This window comes from Vespa crabro, chromosome 9 (genome assembly GCF_910589235.1).
Source record: "Vespa crabro chromosome 9, iyVesCrab1.2, whole genome shotgun sequence".
Taxonomy (NCBI): Eukaryota; Metazoa; Arthropoda; class Insecta; order Hymenoptera; family Vespidae; genus Vespa; species Vespa crabro.
This window is the reverse complement of record NC_060963.1, coordinates 2,262,501-2,289,735: the sequence shown is the minus strand read 5'-3', so window position 1 is coordinate 2,289,735 and position 27,235 is coordinate 2,262,501. Positions and strand designations below refer to the sequence as shown.

General features: G+C 29.6%; 5 protein-coding genes across 8 annotated transcripts in view; 3 read left to right on the top strand and 2 right to left on the bottom strand.

Moving 5' to 3' along the window:
* The window catches only part of LOC124426924, an 87,745-nt gene extending 72,300 nt beyond the window's left edge, over positions 1-15,445 (top strand). For both annotated transcript variants that reach the window (XM_046969200.1, XM_046969198.1), the window contains exons 5-12: positions 9,779-9,972; positions 10,717-10,896; positions 11,176-11,501; positions 11,643-11,803; positions 11,941-12,507; positions 12,800-12,975; positions 13,094-13,243; positions 13,370-15,445. In XM_046969200.1, the coding sequence (XP_046825156.1) occupies positions 9,779-9,972; positions 10,717-10,896; positions 11,176-11,501; positions 11,643-11,803; positions 11,941-12,507; positions 12,800-12,975; positions 13,094-13,243; positions 13,370-13,489 (1,874 nt within the window). In that variant the 3' untranslated portion in view covers positions 13,490-15,445. The remainder of the gene's footprint in view (positions 1-9,778; positions 9,973-10,716; positions 10,897-11,175; positions 11,502-11,642; positions 11,804-11,940; positions 12,508-12,799; positions 12,976-13,093; positions 13,244-13,369) is intronic.
* Positions 15,446-16,159: 714 nt separating this feature from the next.
* On the bottom strand, positions 16,160-19,706 carry LOC124426831 (E3 ubiquitin-protein ligase RAD18-like). Its single transcript, XM_046968980.1, has 7 exons — positions 19,207-19,706; positions 19,022-19,100; positions 18,423-18,951; positions 18,096-18,351; positions 17,933-17,993; positions 17,251-17,844; positions 16,160-17,141 (listed from the first exon to the last, which is right to left on the bottom strand). The coding sequence occupies exons 1-7, from the start codon at positions 19,234-19,236 to the stop codon at positions 16,756-16,758; spliced, it is 1,935 nt and encodes a 644-aa protein (XP_046824936.1). The 5' UTR covers positions 19,237-19,706; the 3' UTR covers positions 16,160-16,755.
* A 127-nt stretch (positions 19,707-19,833) lies between these two features.
* On the top strand, positions 19,834-20,866 carry LOC124426833. Of its 2 annotated transcripts, none has more exons than XM_046968983.1 (4): positions 19,834-19,901; positions 20,057-20,137; positions 20,244-20,400; positions 20,469-20,866. In XM_046968983.1, the coding sequence occupies exons 2-4, from the start codon at positions 20,124-20,126 to the stop codon at positions 20,637-20,639; spliced, it is 342 nt and encodes a 113-aa protein (XP_046824939.1). In that variant the 5' UTR covers positions 19,834-19,901; positions 20,057-20,123; the 3' UTR covers positions 20,640-20,866. The 2 variants fall into 2 exon arrangements, with proteins under 2 accessions (XP_046824939.1, XP_046824938.1); XM_046968982.1 differs by having other exon boundaries at positions 19,843-19,901; positions 20,057-20,179.
* Positions 20,847-23,554, bottom strand: LOC124426832 (FAST kinase domain-containing protein 4). Its single transcript, XM_046968981.1, has 9 exons — positions 23,158-23,554; positions 22,667-23,062; positions 22,450-22,599; positions 22,123-22,365; positions 21,873-22,020; positions 21,704-21,790; positions 21,476-21,631; positions 21,185-21,263; positions 20,847-21,111 (listed from the first exon to the last, which is right to left on the bottom strand). The coding sequence occupies exons 1-9, from the start codon at positions 23,272-23,274 to the stop codon at positions 20,901-20,903; spliced, it is 1,587 nt and encodes a 528-aa protein (XP_046824937.1). The 5' UTR covers positions 23,275-23,554; the 3' UTR covers positions 20,847-20,900.
* Positions 23,555-24,972: 1,418 nt separating this feature from the next.
* Positions 24,973-27,235, top strand: part of LOC124426802 (synaptic vesicle glycoprotein 2C-like) — an 8,000-nt gene continuing 5,737 nt past the window's right edge. For both annotated transcript variants that reach the window (XM_046968935.1, XM_046968934.1), the window contains exon 1: positions 24,973-25,081. In XM_046968935.1, the coding sequence (XP_046824891.1) occupies positions 25,045-25,081 (37 nt within the window). In that variant the 5' untranslated portion in view covers positions 24,973-25,044. The remainder of the gene's footprint in view (positions 25,082-27,235) is intronic.

Genomic DNA, 27,235 nt, shown 5'->3' with positions numbered 1-27,235 from the left:
AAAAAAAAGAAAAAAAAAGAAAAAGAAAGAAAGAAAGAAAAAAGAAAAAAGAGCGAAATTTGAATTCTAATTGAATCGTATAAAAATTCGATTCACGCACGGGTGTATTATATCTTTCCTTTTTTTTTTTCTCTCTGTTTCTTCTTCTTCTTTTTCTCTATTTTTGTTATCACAGCTCAAAATGCAGCTGCTCTCGCAGCTTGATTTTTAAGAGAGGACTTTTCTTTTTTTTCTTTTTTTTCTTTTTTTTCTTTTTCTTCTCTTTTTTTTTTTTCTTTCTTTTAATTTAAGCAAAACAAACTTTTACGCAGCTCGATCTTTAGAGAAAATTTTATTTTCTCTTTTTTCTCCTTCGTTTTCTTTTTTTCGGCCTCTCGAAAAAGAAAACGTTCGTTCTTCGTTTCTATATTATGGAAAAAAAAAAAAAAAAAAAGAAAAAAAAAAGAAAGAAAAGAAAGGAAAAAGGAAGAACATATTGTCTACAAAAAAAAGAAAAAATTATTAAGGGAGCTTATAAATTATTCGTAGTATTATATTTTATTATTATTATAAAAGTTCTCTCGATCAGAAATTAGAATAATTTAATAACATCCCAGAGAACTATTGACCTCGCTCTATCTCCCTATATCTATCATTATCTTCTCCGTTGGTTATACCACACGATCACATCTAAGTTAATAACGCACGTTAATGTACACCTAGTGAATAGCCTAACCCAAGATACGAATATCTTCGTAATGGCAAAAGGGGGTCAGGGCCGACTATGCCAAGACGATAATAATTCTGGTAATTTTGACGAGATACCGTAAAGCTCAACTGGAGCTTTACACGATTCCGACGAAATTGGGACGAGCGTTTGGCGTTGTTGGTTAGTCATCCTTGAAATCAAATTATAATAGAATGAAGAAAAATGATGTAACACTTAAATGTTTACATCCAATGAATGTAGATCACGGCATAACGTGAGATTAAACGAATAAGAAATGTCCCAATAAAAAGAGGAAGAAAGGAAAGAACAAAAAAAAAAAAAAAAAAAAAAAAAAAAAGAAGGACATTTGAAAGGATAAAATTAATAGTTCTGCGAATGCTCCTAAAATAAATAAATAAATATTTATTATATTAATGTCCATTAACATTTTAATTTTTCTAAAAGTATATACGTCTCTCTTCCTTTTTTATTTATTTATACATTATCCCCCTACCCACCTTTTTCTTTTTTCCTTCTCGAGCAACGTAAAATTTCTATCACAAGAGAAGCATAATACTATAAATCACGTTGAAGTGACATTAATCGTGCATGATATGAAAATGTACATACACATATATTCATGCACACACGCACACATACACACGCACACACATATACATGTATGTATGTATCTACTTATGTATATACGTGCATACATATCTATATATCTACGTATACCATACATATACATGCATACATATACATATACATGCATACATGTACATGGACATGCATACATATATATATATATATATGTACTAGTCCCGAGCATAATCTCGTGCCATCGTACGAGATACATAGAGAGATCGGGCGAACTAATCTCGAGTGAACCGCAACCCAAGTTGCGGAGTGGAAATCGGCTTGACGCGGTATCAAAGCGAGTGGCTAATAATCGAGGTCGCCTTCTCGCCGTCGTGAAGCACCCTACGTTTGCTGAAGCGTATAACTTCGGTTTCAAGAAATTTCTGACGTATAAACGCAAAACCCACCCATCGCCCATTGCACTCGACTATCCACTCCGCTACCCACTCCACTCCACCCTCACCACCCCACCTACCCACTCCATCCCTATCTTCTAATTTCTACCTTTGGGTATATAATTTCAACGAAGATTAATCGGAAACTGAGCTATTACGAATTTCTTCATGCGATAAAATTTTCATTCAGACTAATTTCATATTTCTCAAATGCAATATCAATATAATAATTAGTGAGGGAAAAAAAGGAGAAAAAAGAAAAAATTATATCGTAACAAAGTGATAAAAAAAAATTGAACGCGATCTTGGCAAATGAAGTAATATTTCAATATTAAATATCAAAAAGTTTTACGTTCAATGAAATACTTTATAGTGTTATTTGTAGTTGATTAAAAAAAAACAAAAAAAAAAAACAAGAAAAAAACAAAAGAATACAAAAAAAAACAAAAAAAATACTGAGTGTTCGAATAAAAAAAAATACTACTAACGTTATTTGTTTTGATTACAAATAATGAATCATAAACTCTTTTGTTTTTCAATAAAACGATACTAAGTCATATGATCTATTTTTATTTAAATATTACGGTACTGTTGTCGATAGAAAAAAAAAAAAAAATGATATAAAAAAAAAAAGAAAGAAAAAAATATTATAGCATTGTCATTGATTTAAATAGAAAATAAAAAAAAAAAAAAGAAAGAAAAAAATATTATAGCATTGTCATTGATTTAAATAGAAAATAAAAAAAAAAAAAAGAAAGAAAAAAATATAACAGCGTTGTTATTGATTTAAATAGAAAAACTGTAGTAAAAAATGTCGAACGTCATTTATTGACCGGCACAAATAAATTTTTAATTATTAAAATTAAAATATGTATACAAGAAAACCGGTGGTACATAGATAGCTATGCAAAATTTGTTAAGGTTTACTTAATGTTTCTTATGTCATCCATTATCCATTATCCACCCACAATGGAATCGATTTGTCATTTTGTCAAGGATATAACAGGAAAAAGAAGAAAAAGAAGAAGAAGAAGGGAAAAAAAAAAGAAGGAAAGGAAGTAAAAAACAAACGAACGAAAGAACAAACATTGCAACAAGACCTTGAAAGATAGGGGCAGACAATGTGACGTTCATTTTATATATCACCTAAATCGATTGTAAATTTTCATACGGTATTCCATATGAAAAAAAAAGAAAAAAAAAAAAAAAAGAAAAAGATAACAATATGTAAAAACAGTCTCGAAAAAAATTTGATAAAGCGTGTACATTGTGTAAGACAGAGAGAGAGAGAGAGAGAGAGAGAGAGAGAACACTTTAAGAAATATCGATTTCGTCGCAATATCAAGAAAATATCAAGTAGTTAAAAAAAAGTTAAGATCGTTTATGAAGTTAATTAAAAGTCAACGCGTTAATGTAATAATCAAAGAAAGTCAAAAAGAAGAAGAAGAAGAAGAAGAAGAAGAAGAAGAAGAAGAAGAAAAAGAAGAAAAAGAAAAAGGGAAATATCGAAGTGATGCAAACCGAAGGAAGAAATTAAGAAAAATCTTACGGAAGCTTACCGCGACGAATTCGATTAATTATGCACCAACGGGAATCTATTTCAAATTCATAAATGCAGGTATATAGAGTACGAAATTTCGTTGGTGAAAAAGAAGAAGAGAGGGCGAAGAGGAGAGGAGAGGAGAGGAGAGGAAACCGCGTAAAAAAGTAAATTACGTACCACGTAGAGCGTAGGCAGCGTTAGGTATTATATTCTTTTATGAATTCCAAATTGTAAGAGAGTATTCTCTTTCTTTCTTTCTTTCTTTTTTCTTTCTTTCCTTCCTTACTTCTATCTTTCCATCTTTCTTTTACATCTACGGTGTAGACCTTGAGGTTTCGCATATTTCTAATGCAAGATTCTCTACGTGAAAATCGAATCATCTTTTATCCTTTTATGTTTTATATATATATATATATATACATTTTTCTAGGGAGAGAGAGAGAGAGAGAGAGAGAGAGAGAGAGAGAGAGAGAGAGAGAGAAAGAAAGATATGAATGAATTAATTGATAACTAAATCTCCATCGTTAAATTCCCGAGTTCTTATCAAATAATCTTTACTCTTTCTTTCTTTCTTTCTTTCTTCATTTTATTTTTCTTTCTCTCTCTCCTTCAATCCCTCGAGTCTTTGTATTTCTAATGCGAGATTCATCGTGAGAAAGGATATCTTATCATTCTTTATCATTTTTTTTTTTTCTTTTATATATATATATATATATATATATATATATATATATATATATATATATATGTATATTTTCTACAGTGGAAGAGAAAGATAGGAAAAGAAATGAATTGATTAATTAATAATTAAATATTCTTATCAAATGATCTTACTTCTTTCTTTCTTCCTTTCTCTCTTTCTTTTTTTTTTTTCTTTTCTTTTTTTTCTTTCTTCTTTTTTTTTCTTTCATACTTTTTCCATTTTTCAATTCCTCGCTAGCATTTATATTTCTAATTCGTGATTCATTGTAAAGAATCTTATCTTATATTTCTCTTATCATTTTCTTTTTCTTTTATATCGTACATATATATATATATATTCTTTTTTTCTTCTACAAAAAAAAAAAAAGAAAAAGAGAAAGAGAGAAATAGAAAGAAAGAAAAAATTGAAATCGATTAATTTTAATAACTAAATCTCCGTCATTTTAATCCTCAAAGTTCTTATCAAATGATCTTTCTTTTATGTAACGAGAAGAGCAAAGGGATCGTTATAGTTCAATCGCGTATTCACACGACCCGACCCGATCCAATCCGATGCGATGAGAAAGAAAGAAAGAAAGAAAGAGAGAAAAAGAAAGAGAGAGAGAGAGAGAGAGAGAGAGAGAGAAAAGGACAAAGAGAAAGAGAGAAACGTAGATATCACTATCGTGATGTCGACCCAATTGCTTTCTAATGTCATCGGATGCTTAGAACAATAGAATTTGCTGGTTCACTCTTTCGAAAAGGAAACGATATGAACGAACGTAAAATGAGAATAAATCATGGAAAATGTTTGGCGATTGTTTGAAAGCAAAAAAATTTCTCTATCTCTCTCTCTCTCTCTCTCTCTCTCTCTCTCTCTCTATTCAAATTTATCTGTGAAAATGCCTTAAAGGTTAGTACGATTAAAAAGTAGATACGTTAATGTTAATGTCTATCTATATAATATGTAACTTGAAAAGTTATATTATCAGTAGTTTTATCGTTATATGTAATTACGAGAATATCTCATTCACGGAAAATCGCGATAGTTTTGAGCTTCTATATATATATATATATATATATCTATCTATCTCTATTTTCCTCGACTAGGAGACGACTGAAATTAACATAATAGCTTCGGCCAAGTATGTTCAGTCACTTTTCCTCGTTAAGCACGCGTATATCTATATATCTATCTCATAGATAGCCAACTACTACACTACTCGACGCTTAACGAGCTTTTCTATTTTCTGTCTATTTTTTTTTCTTCTTTTCTTTCTTTTCTTTTTTCTCTCCTTCCTTCCTTCCATCCTATCTCTCTCTCTCTCTCTTTATTTTTTTTTTTTTTATTTTTTTTTTTATTCTTTTCCTAACTTTCCACCAAAAGCTTACTGACCATTACCGCGGGATATCTTTTTTATTCAAAATACCTCGGATTGTTGATGTTACAGAAAAATGAAGGATTAAAGGATGAAGAGGAAAGATGAATAAAGAGGGGGAAAAAAATGGGAAAAAGAAAGAAAGAAAGGAAGAAAGATAGATAGAAAGAAAAGTATGTAATTAACTCTAAATGCAAATCTTTAACGTTTATCGAGCCTCTTTCTTTCTTTTCATTCTTTCTTATCTTTTCCTTCGTGTCGTTCTTTTTAATTTTCATCGAGCAACTCTTTTCCTTTTTTTTTTTTTTTTTTTTTTTTTTTTTCCATTAATATTTAATAAAAAGGAACCAGGACCTTATTAAATATCTTCCTTCGTATTATGACGCCAACTAAAGGAACAATTTTTTTATTTCGATTTAATCAATTATTTTTTTTCCTTTTTTTTTTTTTTTTTCTTTTTCACCAAATACACCAAAACCGGATTTTCAAACGTGCGAGGTACTCGGCTTGCGAGTTTAATGCGAATTATGGTAATAAAATTCGGGTCCCTGTATACGCGAGACGGTGTTATTGCAACGCGTTAACTTTTCTCGCGTTATTATAATAAACGAAATGTTTAAAACGGGCGAAAAGAACTAAGTAGCGAGTGCGCGCTAATGGCGATTGAAGAGAGGAACATCGAGGATGGTAGTAGGTTGCGGAACGTAAGGGGAGGAAAAAGTAAAAGAAAAAGCAACAAAAAAAAAAAGAAGAGGAAAAAAAAACAAAAATAGTCGAAAACGAGCAACCTGCAACTAACGAAGGTCGTCGTTGGTTAAAACAAAAAATGGTCGAACATTAGATACACATATAAGTACTTACGTAGTGTATAGATATAGTATAATTACTATTGGCTATTGAAACTCATCGTGAAACTTTTTAAACTCTAAATTTTTTAATCTCTTTCTCGTTTTCACTCTCAATGAGACACTCGTGGTCATTCAAAAAAGGACGATATCATTTTATGAATTAATTCATAAATCATTTTCTATTTTGATCATACGACGATATATATATATATATATGATGATTCATGATTGAAGAAAAATCAGATAGTTGATGAGTAATTAATGTGCACAGATATAATAATTACTACTGATTAATAAAAATTATCGTAAAATTTTTTAATTATACGATATTATATATATATATATATATGTGTGTGTGTGTGTGTGTGTGTGTGTGTACGATGATTCACGGGGTGTGTCTACGAGTAAAACGATTTAATGATTCACGGCCCTTATCACTATAGTATAATTGACCTAAGATGTGTCGTCACGTGTCGTCACATAACCACTTGCATCCATAAATCATAGTGAATCGTCTACTCCGTATTTCATTCGTAATATACCACGGAGTCGAGAAAATCAATTCGAACGAAATTACTTAGATGGATAGACGAAACGTCATTCCAACAATAGCCTCATATATGTATATATAAAATGATAATCTAATAGCAATGGCTAACCCAATTGCCATTTATCATTAATTCAATTCACCGATAAATAAAAAAAGAAATTATTCCGTGTAATTATTATATTCCTATGGGAATTAAATAACGTCAACAAATAAAATGATAGAAAGAGTTTAATAATATTTTTAAAAAGAGTGAGAGAGAGTAAGAGAGAGTGAGAGAGAGAAAGTGGTGGGGGGGGAGGGAGAAAAATCAATTATTACGAACGAAATATATAATCGTTCGTAATAGTTTATAACGTTAATTCAATCAAATAACGTATTACGTAATATTGAAGCAGAAATTCTGCTCGATAGTCTCATTTCATCTTTCTCTCTCTCTCTCTCTCTCTCTTTCTCTAACATACAGGAATATTGCTATCGTTATCTATCTCTCGCTAATGCTCGTTTCTCGTATAATATCGGTCGGCTCGCTACGCATTAGATTATAATTCGCTGACGTTCTCAAATACGTCGACCGTGTAAATTTTAATCACTTTTCTCTCTCTCTCTCTCTCTCTCTCTCTTTCTCACTTTCTCTCTTTCTCTTTCCCTTTTTCTCTTTCTATCCTGATTACTTCCAAATTTGCGAACGATTCCCTATCGTCGAGAACACGACGTATAACGATCTTCCCTGAACAATGTTAAATTTCAAGAGGAAATCGAACGGCGCCATTTTCGTGAAAGATAAATTCGTACGAGGATATAGGAGAATTTGAATGATGGTCATAGTTAAAATTCTATTTGAAAGGAAGAGATGAAACACACACACACACACACACACACACACACATATATATATATATATATATATATATATATAAAAGAAAAGAAAAAAAGAGAGGAAAAGAAAAAATAGGAAAAAAAAATCGCTACGGATTTTTATCGTTTGCTTTTTTTTGACTCCGTGTTTTTTTGATCACGATGATGTTCTTTTTGTCTCTCTTTCTCTCTCTCTCTCTTTCTCTCTCCCTTTCTCTCTTTCTTTCTCTCAATAAGACTTGACACACAGTACAACTGGAGACAATAACGCGGGCGCACGTAAATTAGCCTTTGTGAGAGAGTAGTAAGCCTAGAGAGAATTTGAATGGCTAGCAAGATGAACAATGAGAACGATATGTCGGCCGGATCGGGTCAATATCCGTTCGAAGGTGGGTCATTTCGAAATGGGCGCCGTTTCGCTATTCGAGTTCAGCCGTGAAAATAATGAAAAGGAACAAAAAAAAAAAAAAAGAAAAAAAAGGTATTGGAAGGTGGGGATCGGTGGATCGGGGGATGAGAGGACAGTGGGAGGGAGGGAGGGAGGGAAAGACTGGGTGCTCGGTAGCACCTCTTGCCAATAACGAATTTCAATAGACCACCGACTGGTCGACAACTATTGTTCTCTCTCTCTCTCTCTCTCTCTCTCTCTCTCTTTGACTTATTTTCTCTCTTTCTCTTTCTAGATCTATATAATGTATATATACGCGTTAGTGTGTATGTGTGTGTGTGTGTGTGTGTGTTTGTGTGTGTTCAGATAGTTCGAATAAGTCGACCGGAGTTCCTCCTTCTCTTCAAATTAATTAAGGAAAAATGGCACGAATCGTTTCGTACGATTCACACTATCATACTATCACACTCTCTCTCTCTCTCTCTCTCTCTCTCTCTCTCTCTCTCTTTTCTTTTTTTTCCTTTCTTTTTTATCTTCTGCATTTTCTTTCTCTCCTTTATTTTTTGATTTCTCTTTTTTCTTTTTTTTTCCTTTACGCGAAAGAACCTACCTCCCTCACCCTCTCCCCTCCCCCTCCTCCTCCCCCCCCCGAAGCAAAACGAGTTCTGTGCAGAAACGTGAAGAATTTTCTAATAAGCGGGATCCATTCGTCCTTTTTCATTTATCAAGAAAAGAAAAACAGAGAAAATAGGAGGGGAGGGGGGGGGAATAAAAAAGGGAAAAAAGAAAAAGAAAAAAGAGAAGGAGAAAAGTAAGCACAGGAGTAAATTTGTCGCTTAAACGAGAACAAGACGGAATCGACGCACTCTTATATGAGAAGAGAAGGAAGGAGAGATAAAAAAAGAGGGAGAGAGAGAGAGACAGAGAGAGAGAGAGAGAGAGAGAGAGATAAAAGCAAAAAGGAAAAAAATGTTGACCGACGAAAACTCCTTGTAATGAGAAAAATGGATAACGAAGGATGAAAGGAACGGAGAAAGGGAAATAGGGAAAATATAGAAAATAAAATAACATCGAGGAGGGTAATAGAACGCACGGAGAATTTGTGAGGTTTTGTCGGTGGAAGGAAGGAAGGGTTGGAAGAGGAGGGGGGGGAGGAGGGGTAGGTTAAAAGGTATGCGTGTCGCGTTTTGCGACAGACAACGAGCCGCCGCGTAACCAACCACGCCAACAAGCGGCGTTTGAAATATGCAAACGGTACGCTGACAACGCTTGGAACACGCTAGACGAAAAGCAATTGTTCGCGCGCCATTGTCATATATTAGATCGTGCGTCATCGGGACATTTGCCGTGATGTCGTGACCGTATGTACATACGGTACGTACATACGGTACATACGGTATTTTACGTATACACGTATGTATGCATCAATGTAAAGACCCCGCCATATTTTTGAAAATATTACGATATACGTATGTATGCGGTGAGCCGGGTGGGAGGACGGAGGGGGATTATTTAGATTATCATTATCTCTATATCGCTCAATTTTTGTTGTTGTTTCTTTTTTTTTTTTTTTTTCTTTTTCTTTTTCTTTTTCTTCTTCTTTCTCGTATTACTTTCATCTACGAACAATTACGGAATACGACGAAGAGAGAAAGAGTGAAAGACAAAGAGAGAGAGAGAGAGGGAGAGCTAAAGAGAAAGGAAAGAATAAAAAAAGAAAGAAATAATCAACAGTGACAAATGTTAGAACGTTAGAACGGAAACATAATCGATTTTTATTGATTGACATTATCGTTAATCATTTTTCAGAGAGCACTTTCCGAGTGACGTTACAAAAGAGCAGTCGAGGTCTAGGCTTAAGCGTTTCCGGTGGTGGTACTGCAGGACCTGTCAGAGTAAAAAGACTCTTCCCATTACAACCCGCCGCATTGTCCAACAAACTTCAACCAGGAGATATACTCCTCGCCGCCAATGGAATTCCTTTAACCGGTTTAACGAATTACGTGAGTACAAATTCCCGTGAAACCCCATGGGATATTATATATGATTAAAATCACATGGCGATCGTATATATAGTTTTAAAACAATTGACATTCCTCCTTTTTCTATAATTCTCGAAAACTGAAATTCATAAACGCACGATCAAACGAACTTTGCTTTTCTGTTTTATATAATATTTGTATTTAGTTATATTTTTTGTATATCCTTAAGTAAACGAATATAAAAAACGTTTGACCTTATTATTATTAACGGACTGATGTAATTTTAATTGTATAATTAGCAATTCACAATTATTTATTTTACAGATAGAAATAATATTATTTCTAATGTAAAGGGTGATTTAATTTCGAGCCAAAAAAAAAAAAAGAGAAATTTACATCGAGTGGTGCCATCTCGCGTAGCCCGACAACGTTCTTTTATTTCATTCATCGATATCGTGAAAGAGTTACGTTACCGAAGATACATGGGGCTCGATGTATCTATGATATCGTTCGTTTCTTTGACGAATAAAAATGGAATTCGGTCGGTAACGAGTACTCTGTAATAAAAGGTCGATAACAAATATATCGGCCGATAATAAACATCGGTCGGTAATGAATGATAAGTAAAGAGCGTGGTCGATAAATTTTTAAAAAGTTGAAAGAACAATTATATATTAAAAAATATTACTATTATTATTTTTATTATTATATGTAGAAAGAATATATATGTAAAAAGTTATTGAGTACGACCAGATTTTTTTGCAGGAAGCATTAGAAGTATTACGAACGACCCCGAACACGGTCGAGCTGGTAGTGTGCAGACTTCCGGGTGACACAAATGTCACACCACCTGGTGCTCCCCCACCACCTCCAGCACGTCGTGAGCCGCCGCCACCATTACGAATTCCAAATCCTCTGCCGCCACTTCAAATTGAGCCCTGTGGCGTAAGTAATATTTATAAATGACGGTTCGATAAATATCTATGGCCTCCTCCTCCTTTATAAGATATGATATTATCCAACGTAACACGTATTTTATTAATTCAATTATTGATAATAGAATCGAATGAAATGGTTTCGAAACTTGCCGGTATATTATAAATAATATTTAATTCAATTAGATAATTTATATGTACGCAAATAAAATTCTATATTGGGACACTTATGGTTAGTTTAATTATATAAATATATATATATATATATTTATATGTATATATATCGCAGGAATTCGATATAGAAATGATGAAAGTAGGAGGTAGCTTAGGCTTCACCCTGAGGAAGGCTGACAGCAGTGCATTGGGCCATTACGTGAGAGCACTCGTCCGTGAACCGGCTCTCAGCGATGGTAGGATTCGTCCTGGTGACAAGATCGTCGCGGTTGATGGTGCACCGCTTTCACCGATGAGCCATGAAGAGGCTGTGGCACTCTTGAGACAGTGTGGACCAAAGGTGAAGCTTCGATTGTATCGTGATCTGGCACAAACACCGGTTTCCGCTTTATCACCTACTGAACCGGATCATCCTCTTCGTCCACCGCGAACCTGTCTAAGGTTCGATGAGATCTTTTTAAATAGAACTCATGAAAAAAAAAAAAAAAAGAAAAAAGAAAAACAAAGGAAAAAAAAAACGTAACGATTCGTAACATAACAGAGGAGGATAGATACAAAATAATATTCTATTTCATATTTCAGGCAAGAAGCCGTGGATATGCTGTGCGATTTAGCAGCTCGAAAACTATCACCAGGTACATCGAGTGGTTCCAGTTGTTTGCAATCACCTGCCGCATCCTGTACTTCACCGAGAAGACACCGACGACTCGCTACTCGTACACCCACTGCCGATAACGATCAAGGTATCCTTCGATTGAAAAAAAGGTCGATAGGAGAGAAAAAAAAAAGAAGAAGAAAGACAAAAGATCCTTCTAAAAAGCATCTTAAATTTCATCTTAAATCTTTTGTATTTATTGAAAACCTTGAATATTTTTCGTAGAGATCCCGGAGAAGTTTCACGAAGGACAAACAGCATCTATAGGGAGTCAGGCTGAGACTTCGGATTCCGATCAGTGTTCCGTAAGAACGCAAATAACGAATTCTCAAGCTAATACACCGATCTCCAATACGGATATCATCATAGATCCACCGTCACAATATCACGTATGCGAGACAACCGATTCACCATTGAGAACTCCAACTCGGCCAAGTTTCTTAGATCTATCCGCACCTCAAGGGAAGCCACATTTTCAATTTTGCAGCGCCGACTCGGACGAATATCCGGTCGAGACTATGTTATTCTCCGAAAAGGATTCCAGTTGTTCGTTCGAGACCGATTATCATGGAAAGGAAATCCGTGGATTGTCAAGCGACGAACAGGACAATGATTTGCCATCTGAACCTGCCTCAATGCCACCAGTACTCTCGTCGACTAGCAGTAATAGTACTGGTGGTGCCTTCAGTTACAAAAATCCTGCCTATCAGAGTGCTAATCCTGCATGCGGCGTCACCATTGACGCCGTATCAAAGAACAAACTTACGCATTCAAGCGATCAAGATATACCAGGTATTGTTACTTCGTTTTACCTCGTTTCACCTCCTCCTCCTCCTTCCGTTTCTTCTCCTCCTCCTCCTCCTCCTCCTGCTCCTCCTCTTTCTCTTTCTCTTTCTCCCCTTTACTCTATTAAAATCGAATAACATTGATAAAGCTTACAAAGCGATAAGATAATCAGTGGGCGTGCGAGAGTACATACGTAACACAGTAAAAAAAAAGTTCTTGCCTCTGTAGTATTCCTCGTACGTATATAATGTCTTTCACTTGGAGTTTAAATCAAATCTCGATACGCGGGTTCTCTTAGGTAAGATTCTTGGAACGGAAGATCCAGCTGGTAGCAAGGGTTTGTTAAAGTGGAAGGGAGTTATGTTTGCACCTAGCGACGATATGAACGAGTGCGAGAAAGACGTAACCAAAGTCGATAAAGATAATTTGGACTCAACGATATCTTCTGAGGGTCATGATGAACAGGGAAACGAAGTAGGTTGATTTAATAATATATAAATTTTCTTTCTAATAATGAAACTATCTAATTTTTTTCTTTATTTTTTTAACAAAACAATAACAAAATATATATATATATATATATATCTTTTAGGTGTTCATGGTAGAATTGACACGCGGATGGAATAGTCGATTAGGTTTCAGTTTAAAGTCCGAAGACAATCACACTGTGATATCGGTGGTACATCCTGATAGTGTAGCAGCTAGAGATGGAAGATTGAAACAGGGCGACGTCTTGTTAATGGTTCGTCTTCTTATCTATGCTGGAGTGGTGATCATAAAAAAAAAAAAAAAAAAAAAAAAAAAAAAAAAAAAAAAATAGAAAAATTTTACTAATAACGCGCGATCTCTTATATATTATATTTTTCAGGTTAACGATGAGAGTGTCGAAAGTATGTCGACGGCTGAGATAATAGACTTGTTACGTAAGATACGCGGTTCTATAGGTATTACGGTGATGAGAAAGAACAAGCAAGAAAATGCAACGTGACAGTAAAAATCGATTAGGTGTCTGATTAAACGATCATAAAAGATAAAAAAAAACACACACACAGAAAAAGGATTAAGGATAAAGGAATAAAGTTAAAAAAAAAAGAATGGGGACAAAAAGAGAAAAGGATCAAAGAGAGAGAGAGAGAGAGAGAGAGAGAGAGACGTTCATTGGAACGAGCTTAGAACGTATAGGATATACAATGTTCACGATCAATAGATCCACGTAGATCGTGGAACTTCGTGATCGATAATAAAAAGACTGCATTTCCTATACATATGTATGTAAGAGAGCGTGAAGGAATAACATATATAATTGAAATTAAATAGATGAGTTTCCTCCCGAGAGAAAAAAAAAAAAAAATAAATTTTAAGAGCGAAAGAGAGAGAGAAAGAGAGAGAGAGAGAGAGAGAGAGAGAGAGAGAGAGAGAGAGAGAGAGAGAGAGAGAATTATTTTTCAGCAGAAGCGCGGGTTACTTATTGAACTTTTACTAAAAAAAAATAAATTAATTAATTAATTAATTAATAAAAAAAAAAAAAAAAAGAAAGAAAGAAAGAAAAAACTAAACGAGAATATACGAATAAAAAAGAAAAAAAAAAAAAAAAAAAGGAAAGAGAAAGGATAAAAAATAAATCAAAGTGTTCATCGTATTTATGAAAAATCGTGAATGTGCATACGTATATAACATGTTTATCCCGTTGGCGCAATGGGATTCGTTTGAAATAATGAAAAGTCAAATAATGCGATATCGATCGTCCCGCCCCCACTCCCCCTCATCCCTCGAATCTCCACGTAATATATATATATATAGTTTCTTATAATTTTTATTGTTCACCGCGATGATTAATTATTTTATTATATCAATTTCGCGGGAGTCACGATTGGCGTCGATTATTTTTCTTCGTTTTTCTTTCTTTCTTTTTTTTTTGTTTCGTTTTTTTCTTTTCTTTTCTTTTCTTTTCTTTTTCGTAAATTCGACGTATTAAACGGACTCCAATAATTGTCGTATACAATCTTGTACTTATTATTCCTAAAAGACAATATTTCGTTAATGATTAATGCACGTTCGAATATAATTGATAATTAAATGTCATTGTCGCAAGGGAAAAAAAAAAAAGAAAAAAAAAAAGAAGAGAAAAAAGAATTGAAACTTCATAATCAAACGATCATAATCAAAATACTTCACTTTTAGAATTCTTCGTACGATTAATGATAATATATTTAAATCTCATCTTTTTGATCTAGGCAAAAGAGAGAGAGAGAGAGAGAGAGAGAGAGAAAGAAAAAGAAAAAAGAAAAAAAAAAGTAATAAGAAAAAAAAAGAAAGAAAGAAAGAAAAGGAAAAAAACAAAACGAAAAGAAAACGAAATAAGAGAGAAAGAAAAATATATTAATTATGTAAATTAGATTAAATTTTAAATGAAAATTAAATTGAACGAACGTTGATTGAATATAAGCTTCTATACACGCTGAACATATCTCATAACAAAAAAAAAAAAAAAAAAAAAAAAAAGAAAAAAAAACAAACAAACACAAACAAACAAAACACATACATGTACACGCATTCTCTGTAATAAAAGAAAGAAAGAAAAAAAAGAAAAAAGACAAAAAAATAAAAAAAGAAAATAATAATCAATAACAATAATAACTTATCGTCGATCCACACAAGTCACGGGCTTTAGAAAGCATATTTGAAAATGCATAGTCTTATAGGGGGAAAAAAAAAAAAGAAAAAAAAAAAGAAAAAAAAAAAAGAAAAAAAAAATTGTAAATTTCGATTCGCTCAAAGTAATTTTTAAAATATTTCGCTATCCTGTGACGGGCAATAATGTTAAACATTTATAAATAGATTTTCGTGCAATATCGAAACAATCGGTTTCATTGCGATCGAATAAAATCAATCGATGATTCAATTCATTCAATGACCTCTCAAAATTAACTTTAAGAAAAGAAATTAGTTAATAATCTTTATTTATTTATTATTAAAATTCTAAACATTGAATATATACACACAAACAGATGCACGCATATACACGTACACACGCTCAAATAACATACAAACACACGAAATATCGACTGCACACAGGAGAAAGTCCGCTTGTAGAATATTTTTCGAGAGTGTTGTATCAACGATCGAGTAACTACCTCGCGTGATGCCATACCATGTAGGATAAAACAATGTTTAAAACAACAACAACAACAAGAACAACAAAAAAAGGCAAAAAAAAAAACAAAAACAAAAAGTAGTATATGAATGTTAATTGTTTTCCCCTTTTTTTTCTTTTTTTTTTTTTTTCCCCGCCCCCATTATAGAAACGTCCATTATAGATCTATTGAAATTACATAATCTCGTAATCTCGTTCCTGTATTTCCTGTATCAGTACTGCATTTGTATTGATTAACAGGAACGATAATAAAATCGTCTCTTTATCACCACGGTGCAATAAAAAGTTATTGAGATTTAAAAAAAAAAAAAAAACTAAAAAAAAAAAATAAAAACAAAAAAAAAATCAATAAAACAGAAAAAAGAACATTATTTTATGAATGTGATAGTTGTTTCCAATAAAAAAAGAAAGGAAAAAGAAAAAAAAAGAAAAAAAGAAAAAGATAAAAAAATAAAAAATAATAATAAAGCGTTTAAAGTTTATAATAAAGTCGATATACTGTAAATATTATATATATATATATGTATATATATATATATATATATATATATATATATATATATATAAAAGAAAAAAAAAAAAAGACGAATGTGGTGTAAATGATACCAAAGTGTATTTAGTGAACGTCAAAGACAACTATTTTAACGTTATATAAGTCTCACTCTCTTAAATTATTGTTAATAATATTTACGAATATTGTAAAATATAAAAACTTAGATGCATTCGCTATCATATTATTATTATTATTATTATTATTATTATTATTATTATTATTATTATTATTATAATTATTATTATTATTATTATTATTATTGTTGAATCACTTAATGATTGGAATGATGTAATATATTCAATAAACTACATTGTCTTTGATAATGATTTTGATATTTATCTCTTTTTTTTGGCAGGTCAACAATTATGATATAAATATTAATAATAATAACTTAACACAATAACAATATTGTGTAAAGTATATATGTGTGTATGTATAAATATTAGAAAAAAAAAAAAAAAAAAGAAAAGAATTTCATGCGTTAACCAATTACTGAAAATCTTTAAATTATATAATCTTAATATGTTTAAATAATAATTTCAATATGTCATAGTTTCGTCGTATCACAATTTATAGAATGATTATTTTTAACTCGTAATCTGTTTGATTTTCTTTGTGGAGTACAGACCATGGACGTTAATTGTTCCTCTTTTTTCTTTTGTAATTTTGTAGAAAATTTATTTTCCATACTATTGTAAGATTCATCGAGGTGATCTCCGTCACAAGTAAGTACATTTTGTTCGCTAAGACAATTCGTCTGTAGTTTAACTTTATGCTTCTTTCTCAAAGCATTTTCTTCTCCCTTAATTGCATTATCATATCTTCTTTTTTTACGTTTTTTAATATTTTCTTTCTCCAGATTCGATTTTATAAATAAATTTTCTTTGATATCTGTACCCTTAATAATATCATGAACATAATTTTCGAATGTCTCTGTAATATAGATATTCGCTTATACAAAATAGTTTATTTGTAATATTAACAAATGTATACATTATATACCATAATTAGTAAAATCATATAACACATACAAATTACATACCAAAATCTGAGTTACAAATAACACTGTCATTACTTGAAAAATCAGACGCATAGTTTTCCAATATTGTTTCTGTTAAATTATCATTCTTCTTTTGGGTTTCTTCCATTGATAATTTTTTTCTTTTTACTTGTTTCTCTATATATGATTTTTTCGTATCAGCATAGGTATTGCTTGAACATGGAACCTCATTAGATATTATTGGAGGTTCATTTACAAAAGTACAAGTATTATTATTATTTGTTTTTTCTATTTCAGAATGAAAAAAGCCAGAACTTGTATTAGTTAATTGTTCTTCTTCTTTTTCTTTATCAATTAAACAATTAGTGTCTTTAATCTTCTGATTTGTAGATGTCAATAATTCTACTGTAAGAAAATTCATTGGACTTTCACTAGAATACATTTGTAATGGGCAATCATCAAGACTTGAATCTGAATCTTGCAGATAAAAATTTTCGCAAGTTGTAGAATGCACAGCATTTGTTTCTGAGTCCATATTTTCATTAAGTATCGAACGTCTTGCCGAGGATTTTTGTGAATTTTCTGTACTTTTAATCTTTGAAATCAAACTCTCAAAACTATTTTTATGCATTTCTACTACAAGTGGAATAAATAATTAGAAAATAAGATAATATATCCTCATTTGAATTATAATCTCGACGGTAATAATGCTTAAAAAACTTACAATACTTTTTCCTCTCCTCTTCTATAATATTCTCAGCAGTGTTTCTATTAATTTGCAACTTCTACAAAATAAATTCATTTATATTTTAAAATAGAAAATTAATTTTGTATAATAGATAAAAGCTTCAAAAAAAGAAAAAAAAAAAAGAAGAAGAAAAAATTACAATGAATGGTAACTTGTTTGCTCTTTTTTCCAAATTTTCTTCCTCCTCGCATTGTTTGATTAATTCTGAAACGGATCTTGGATCATCCTTATCGCATTCTGCATTATAGAGAGTCGTATATCTTTGAAATCTTAATTCCAAAACTTTTCTATCCCCAACATAAGAAAGACCTAATTCTTTTAATTTTCTTTTTATTTCTCCCTCCTTCATTAAACTGAGAACCAACTTTGGTAATGGTTTACGCTTTGATTTAGGTCTGTAATAATTAAAGCACCATAATGTATTTAATGATTATATGAAATTATTAATAATGTAATACTTACTTACTTTACAGGCTTATCATTTGTTACCTCTCTCTTTAAACAATCATCTAAATGTCTATTTATATTTTTCTCTAAAACGTTTACTTTGCAAACTGGACATATTACTACCTTTTCACTGATAATATCTTGAGATATTTTCTTACGTTTTGGTGTAAAGAAAGTGGATAATTTGGATGTATTACTGGTACTTGGACTAAGTAAAGTAGTTCTTTCATTGTGCAATGTACATTCAATATTTTCCAAATTATTTCCAATGTACTGTTTGTCTCCATAATTGGAAATATCCTTGTGATTAACGTTTAATTGTTTTTCGTCGATTAAATTTTCCTCGCAAAATTTAATCTTCGACAAATTTAATTTATCATTTTGAATACTTTGAACGCACTTAGCTAATTTCTCTTTTAACTCTAAAAAATATTGTTTGATCTCGTCCAAAGCTTTATTTACTCTTAAATCCTTTTCAAAGATTTCTTCGAAACAAGTAGGACATTGTGTTTTATAATGTAAATATTTTCGTATACAAAGTGAACAATCTAAAAATAAAAATGATTAATTAATATCTATACAAATCATAATGAAAGATATTTCATAGAATTAATTTACAATTATGGGAACACGGTGTAATGACAGTGGTTTCCATATATTCATAACATATCCCACAAAGTAATATAGTGTCAATTCGCTGGAAAATAATTATAAACAATATGTAGAAATTATTATTAATATTATTATTTAAAATATTATTATTTAAATAATATATATATATATATATATATATTTTATATTACCTTTAATTCTTCACAATTCGATGGCAACATTATTAGGTTATATTATCAATATTAACAAGATATAATTCTGAAATAAATAGTATCATTATGGCATTTCCAGATATATATGATTTAATTAAAAAACTATAAGAATGCCAGATTGGTGTACGATGAAATATTATTTAATAAATTTATAGTTAAAATATTGGTAACAGTCGAAAAAAAAAATATATAACAGCGTTCAACGAATTTTCATTTGACTGTATATACGTATATCCGCTTAAGGATTTGGGTTTTATAATGATTAATGCCAACGATGAGTACAGACGTAATTCTCGATTGATTTTGACGAGCAAGGGTTCATTTTAAAGATAAAGATTTAAGGAACGACATGGCCTTTTCGAATTTTTGAATGAGCTTTATTTTCTTTGAAGAAAAAAAAGCGCGTCAAAGAAATGTTTCGAGAATGGTTTATGAATGGAAAGAAAAAAAAAAAAAAAAGAAGAAAAACATTTTCAAAAATTCGAGAAAGCCGTGTCATCGTTTAAACCTTCATCTTTAAAATAAGCCAATGTTTATAAAAATTGTATAACACGATCATGAGAATTTGACGCCTTTCTTTGAATGCATATGTTCATTCATTAGATTCTACTACTACGTGAATCAATGACATTCCAATTTCTTATTGTGACATAAGTTTAATACTTCAAATTTAGGTAAATATATTATAAATTTTATTGAAAATTTTATTTTTTTTCAATTATATCAAATTTATTAATTTATTTAATTTAAGATTATAGCGTTTGTCAGTTTGTAAATTGAAAATTATCAAAATTATTGGACTTTACGTAATTTTGTTATTTCTGAATAGGTGAAGGATTTCTTCTCGTCGGTTCCTGATATAAAGAAAACAAAAAAAGTAATTTATAACATATATTATGGGTTTAGCGCGGTTAGTAAGCATACGGAAGATTGAAGAATTATTGTTATCACGGTATTTGCATGCTATCGTTTTTTAACAAGCCAAATTGATATACTGATTTAGGCTATGTTTGCAGGTTCACTATTAAAGCCAGTCTTGTTGGTGGTATTATTTATGTTTCTGTACACGAAGGTTATTGGTCAAAGCATAATGAGAGCCTTAAAGTGTATGAAAACATGTATAAAGATTATCCATATTTAACGAGATATGTACCTAAAGAAATTACAGGAGGGGTAAGTAGAAAAAATTAAAGTCAATTTGGTTGTTTATTGGATATTTAATTATTGTAATATTTTGTTAGATTCCGCCAAGTATCGCAGATCTAAAATATTGGTTATTAACAAAATGGAATGCAGGAGTAATCACGAGCATAAAATTTGTAGCAGATAGTCCTTCCCACATTACAAAGGCTTATAAGGCTATTTCAAAATTTACTCAGGAAAAAACAGAACAGCTGATGAAGTCTGAATAAGTAATTTTCATCGTATTTAGTCGTGTTATTTGAATTTTAGTAAAAAAAGAAAAGAAAAGAAAAGAAAAAAATTGTACCGTTCAATCGCAGAACATACAGATTTTACTTGCAAGATATTTAATGAAACATTTTCTTTTCGTTTATTTTTTATGCAATACCATGAAATAAATTGAAATACAATTGAAAAATCAATTGAAAGTAACATAATAAATTAACTATTTATTTTATTTCCATTGTATTGTGTTCTTTTATTACACTTCATCACATTGCAGATATTTTTACAGAATTTATCTGATCATTTAAATATTTTATACGCTTTAAAAGTATATCATTTACACTAAAATTTTGATAAGGTACATTCAAAACTTTATAACCTTGAGCATTTAATATATTATTATAAAAATTTACTATTCCTAAAATGTCTTCTTCTCCTCGTGAGTAATCATGATAAGAATTTACCATTATTGCTAACCTATAATAATATAAAGTTTAAAATATAATACAAATATAAATATTATATCGTAATTCCATAATTTTATAATTACCTAGTATTCGTTGAATTATTTAAGTTTTCATCATTATATTTTACAAATTTATTTTTAGAATTCAGGCAGCATTCCGCATCTAAAAAGTTAACAAGATAATATACATTTTTTTTTTCAGAACAGATTAACAACTAATTCTCAATGTATGTAATGTATATACCATGATCTTTTACTATTAATATAATGGAATTGATATATCATATATGTAAATAAAGAACGATATATATATATATATATATATATATATATATATATATATATATATATATATATATATATTTTGTAAAATACCTATATTGAAACCCATTTTAGTATTTATATTCATTTGAAAACAAGAGGGTGCTATTTCTTGCAATGTCTCATCCAACATATCAATAAGTTCTTGCTTTTGTTTTTTATTTTCTATAACTATAGAAAATACATCATTTTTGTCTTCAAGATAAGGACCTAAAATTAAATGGTTTTTCAATGGTACATAATTAAAATATTTATAGATCTAGAATCAAAAAGTTTTTATACCATTATAATCTTTCAGAATGTTATATGCAGCAGCATTAATATTCAATAGCTTAAGTGTTCTTATTATATTCTGATTTGTAGATTCACCTGAAAATAATGACAATTGATCAAAAATAAAAACGTTCTCCATATTGATTCTACAATAATTTGCATTTAAGTAAATACCTACTTAAAATAGATTCAACAAAGTTTTTATTCAATACAGATGAAACATGTTCTGTAGTTACTCTATTTAAAATAGTCAAAGACCATACATAATCTAGCCACAACTCTTTATTTGATGATGTATTCTTTTGGCTTAATGTATTTATATATACCTATTTATGAAAAATTTTTTTTGCTATATAATCTTTAAATTATATATATATACACACACACACACACACACATAATTGGATATGATATTTGCTAAACAATACCTGTAAATTATCCATATTTTTAGGGATATAACCAAATGTAGCTAAACATTTTAAAATAGCTGTAAAATCTTGGAATCTTAATTTTTCGATATTATTATTGGCCCACATAAAAATATTATCGAGAACTTCGTGGTTTTTATACTTAAGCAATCGTATGGAGTTTACTATAGAACTAACAATAGATCCGTAATCATTACGATCTATCTCTTTAAGTAAAGTAGACATTATTTTTTCTAATAAACTCTAGAAATAAATGATAATCTTTTTTTAAAACATATCTAATAATTTATAACATTGAAATTATAAATTATATTAATTATCTTTTACCTCCTCTGGATAATTTAGAATGGCCAAACTATATAAAATGTCTCCGCACATTCTAATATTTAATTGGTCGCTATATAGAGCAATGTTAAGCGATAATGCTTTTAATAAAGGTATATTTCTGTTATTGGTATAAGATAATTTTTTTAGTATCTGTAAAAAAGAATGTATATAAAAATAAAAAAAAAATAAAGAGATGTAAAAATTATGGTTAACCAACCTGAATTAATTTAGGTGTTGCTAATGATAAAAATCCAGAATTATTACTGAATTTTATTTTTTTATCGTATATTTCTTTCAAATTTTCATTCGACTTATTAATCAGATTAGATATATCCTTTTCTTTTACATCAATTTTTATATTAGAAATTTGATGTAAAATTTCTTTAACATGATTAGATGTTATATTTGGATTGTTCATAAGAGATATTAAATCTTTTGCATTTTTTGCTTGACTAATTTGTTCATTTAAAGAATCATTTGAAATAATATTTTCTTTAAATATATTTACAGGAGTAGATGTTTGTGATTCTTTCGTTTGTTGAATTCTTTCATTTTTTAATACTTCACCCTTTTTGATAAATTTTTGATCATCCTGACTAACATTATCGTCCAACTAAAAAAAAAAAAATATATATATATATATGTAAAATTAAATAATTGAATTTTCATATAAATCTTCTTGATAGTGTTATAAAATACAAAACATACCTTAGTTATATTACTTGTTTCAGGACTCACTACATTTGTACTTAATAAAGAACTTAATCTCCAATACGGAAATGTTCTGACTGCATTATTAAACCAATTTGAATTTAAAGACAACATGTTATAAATATACGTATATATATATATAAATATATATATATATATATGTATGTATATAAATTAATATAAAAAATATTAATTTATATAATTACGTATGAAATGTGTATTTTCAAAGTGGTATATTGTATTATGACATAATCACAATGAATTCAAATAATATACATTTTAACATATGTATTATTTATATAATATTTAATAAAGTCTGTAACGCGTTAAGTTTTATAAGTACTTTAACAAAATTCTTTTGTTACTAGTTAGGTTAACCGATGTAACGTGTGGACACAATTATTGTAGTAAATGAACAATTATTAAACATTGCCATCTATTGTCAACAGGGTATACTATTATTCCATATATATCTATATATGGTAAAAACTAGTAATTGTCAAAAATTTCATTCATATTAATATTAATTTGTTTTACTGATTATATCTTATTGAAATATTTTCAAATTTAATCATTATTTCATAGCGATTCGATAAGATACAATAGATACATATATGTATATATATATATATGTATACCAGCAGTCAATAAAATCGCATTTATCAATTTTATGTCGATAAGAGAAGATTTTCTTTTTATCGACCTAATCCTATTGTATTTATACAAAACAAAAAAATCTAATTCTATATTAGCAATGTCGTGTGCATCACATAAAACATATTTTTATATTTTAAATGTAATAATTCAAAATGCAGAGTTATTTTTATCATATGTATTGTACTATTGTATTGTACTAAATATGCGCGATTATATATACATATATTAATTTATATTACCGTTTCCTTTCAATACGTAAGACAATTATGATCTATTAAAAGGTGCGACGAGCGATTAAAATGCGACAATGAAACTCATCGATCCACTCCTAATTCTGTCAGGTCAACGAGCCTAATTGTAAAGAACCGCGCCCTAAACAAACAGCACGAAATGATCTATTTACTCGAACGACTATTGTCTGGATTTGCATAAGAAAGTATCTCTAATCCTTTATTATTAATAACGCGAAAATGTTCTGCTAAAAATGTATTTTCTGATTGGCCAAAAAATTTACATTTTTGTACCGTAGAAGGATTGTTATTAGAAAAAGAAAAAAAAAAAATCCGGTCTTTCTGAAAAAAAAAAAAAAATATATATATATATATAAATAGGATATATTAAGTACAAAAAGACATTTGGTTGAAGAAAAAAAGAAAAGGAAATATACGAAAGCTACAAAATTATTCTACTATTTTTGGCGCGAAGAAATAAAGAAAAGAATTGTATTTTCAAGGTAGCGAAATTTCGTAGAAAAATTATTAAAAAAGAAAAGAAGAAAAAAATTAATTTTCCTTTTTCCATCATCGTTGATCGCTTAAATTCAATTTCGTGCGAACGAAGAAATAATTATATATATATATATAAGGAAAAAAAAGAAGAAAAAATAACAGAGATTTCGTTTTTTCAAAACGAATGAATTAAATCAGTTTTAATTGGGAGTTGTGGATTAAAGAAAAAAATAATTAACGAATCATTGTACCTCGATTTCGATAAATCGAGAAAAACGATAATGGTGTTAGTAGATCACATATCTACCTGCTCGTGACATAATGTATGATACGTTTGATCACGTCAATGGTCTTCGTCGTCATCGGTTACACCAACTTCATGCAAAGAAAACCGGCGACTGACTCCGCGTCCACGTTTCTTCAACAGTCGACGTTTAGGACCGGCAACGTACAGTGAGTGCTCGTGTACCATCGAATTATTACGAAGGATTTTTTCAGGATGGTCAACCGGATCACTTCGATATCATTTATAGTGGGTCAGTAAATAGATCACGTTAATTTATTTATTTATTTTTTTTTTTTAATTATAAATTTTAATATATATATATATATATATATATATATATATATATATATATATGCACGTATAATGTCTGTATGTATTTATTCTTTTATTATTATTATTATTTATATTATTATTTTTTTCTTTTTATCTAATTTATTATTTTATTACATTATTTTATTTTAATTTATTATATTATTTTTTATTTCATTTATATTATTATCATTTTTATTATTTTTATTATTATACGTACATAAATATGTATAATAATATTCGTTGATCACCGACTGTTACCTTTCGACACAATTTTACATTTGTTCATTAGACAACATTAATCAATAATAATAATAATAATAATAATAATGATAATAATAATAATAATAATAGATCGATGATATAATTAAATTATAATAATTGGAAATAAAAGGAATATATATAATATACAAACATCATACGATCTTTGTCTGTCCAATGTGAGGAAAGTGTAACAATCTTTTTTCATCTCTTTTTATTAAATAACACGTAATAAATAGATCCGTTAGTTGTATGCGAGGAAAAAAGAGAGAGAGAGAGAGAGAGAGAGAAAAAAAAGAAAAAAGGAGAAACAACATCTTTTTTATTCTTATCTATAATTGCTATCATTTTTATTTAAAAGGACCAACACGATGATCTATCATCGATCTTATTTACGACAATAAACTTCGTCTTTTCATTTGATCCCTTTCATATTGAAAGAATCGTAGTGGAGATGATAATAATGTACATTTAATTACAGCTGTTGGCAACTGCGTATGAAATAATCGATTCCACCAAAATAACAGATATATGTACATACATATAATAAGTATCATCTAATCGTCTTTTTAATTATCTCCGTTTAATTTACCACTTGAGACATATAATCGACCGATTAAACCACGACTACGACTACGACTACGACGAAAATTACTACAAAGAAGACATAAACGACAATTATGACAACTAAAACGACTTTGAGCCATTCGATTTTTTCTCGATTATAATTTCTTTCGTTTATCTAATTAACACCGTTAAACCGAACAATTTATCAAGGATCAAGAATTATGTAATTTCACGAAGATCATAACCGACGAAACTATTCATTACTATATCGAATTAAACGTAACCCTTGGTTATCTCAATCGCGTCGTGGGTTTACACGAAAAAAAAAAAAAGAAAGAAAAAAAAAGAAAAAAAAAAAGGAGGAAAAATTGAAATTAAATGTAAATATTGATATTGTAATTGGTGGAAAAATTTTTGTAATGCATGAAAAAATAAGATAGATCATTTTCTTCCTTTTTTTCTTTCTTCGCTCAGAGAAATTGGAAGATATTAAAAAGGAAGAAAAAAAAAAAAAAAAAAGAAAAAGAGAAATCCTTTTATAATCAATAACAATACAGATATAACGATACAAATTTGATTAGATCCGACCGATTTGACTGGATCTATAATATGTAGATCATACCTATAGATAGATATTGCGTGTTCTTCTTTTTAAGCGTTAGTTCTCGTTGAACGATACGAGCACGGATCAGAAAATTGAGCTCGTTCTCTTTCCTAAAATTGCACGAGAATGTTACAGTAACGTTCGTAAGGAATAAGAAGAAAATGTAACAAAAGAATAATAACGTTAGGTCGAGGAATTTTTATTTTCGTACGATTCCGAAATAAAAATAAAAGAAAAAAAGAGGTAGAGTGAAAAAGGAAGAAATAAAAAAAGAGAAAAAAAATAACACCAAAAAGATGAACATAATAAAAATATAAAAAAAGGATATAATAATAAAATGAAGAAGAAGAAGAAGAAGAAGATAAAAGAATTTTTACGTGATTGGAACGAAACGAGAAAAAAAAAGAAATACATAAAATATAATATATATATATATATAACAAAAAAAAAAAAGTGTAGAAAAAGAAGAATAAAGAAAAGGAAAATATAATCGTAAGAATGATTTTTACGTACGAAACGAGAAAAGAAAAATGAACAACTAGAGGATAAATGAAATGATATAATTTGTTAGAATTTGCGAGTGATTTGAAACGAGAAAAAAAGAAGAAAAAAGAAAAAAGGAAGAAGAAGAGAAAGATTAAATGAAGTATAGAAAAAGAAAAA

Excerpts from the sequence above, each read along its gene's own strand:
- LOC124426831 (XM_046968980.1), bottom strand. The coding sequence starts at position 19,236 with ATGTTGCCATCGAATTGTGAAGAATTAAAG. Across the intron at positions 18,952-19,021 it reads TACACCGTGTTCCCATAATT|ATTGTTCACTTTGTATACGA; the intron begins GTAAATTAATTC and ends TTTTATTTTTAG. Across the intron at positions 17,994-18,095 it reads CAAACAAGTTACCATTCATT|AAGTTGCAAATTAATAGAAA; the intron begins GTAATTTTTTCT and ends TTTATTTTGTAG.
- LOC124426833 (XM_046968982.1), top strand. The coding sequence starts at position 20,124 with ATGGGTTTAGCGCGGTTAGTAAGCATACGGAAGATTGAAGAATTATTG. Across the intron at positions 20,180-20,243 it reads GAAGAATTATTGTTATCACG|GTTCACTATTAAAGCCAGTC; the intron begins GTATTTGCATGC and ends CTATGTTTGCAG. Across the intron at positions 20,401-20,468 it reads CTAAAGAAATTACAGGAGGG|ATTCCGCCAAGTATCGCAGA; the intron begins GTAAGTAGAAAA and ends ATATTTTGTTAG.
- LOC124426832 (XM_046968981.1), bottom strand. The coding sequence starts at position 23,274 with ATGTTGTCTTTAAATTCAAATTGGTTTAATAATGCAGTCAGAACATTT. Across the intron at positions 23,063-23,157 it reads AAACAAGTAATATAACTAAG|TTGGACGATAATGTTAGTCA; the intron begins GTATGTTTTGTA and ends TTTTTTTTTTAG. Across the intron at positions 21,632-21,703 it reads CATTCTGAAAGATTATAATG|GTCCTTATCTTGAAGACAAA; the intron begins GTATAAAAACTT and ends ATTTAATTTTAG.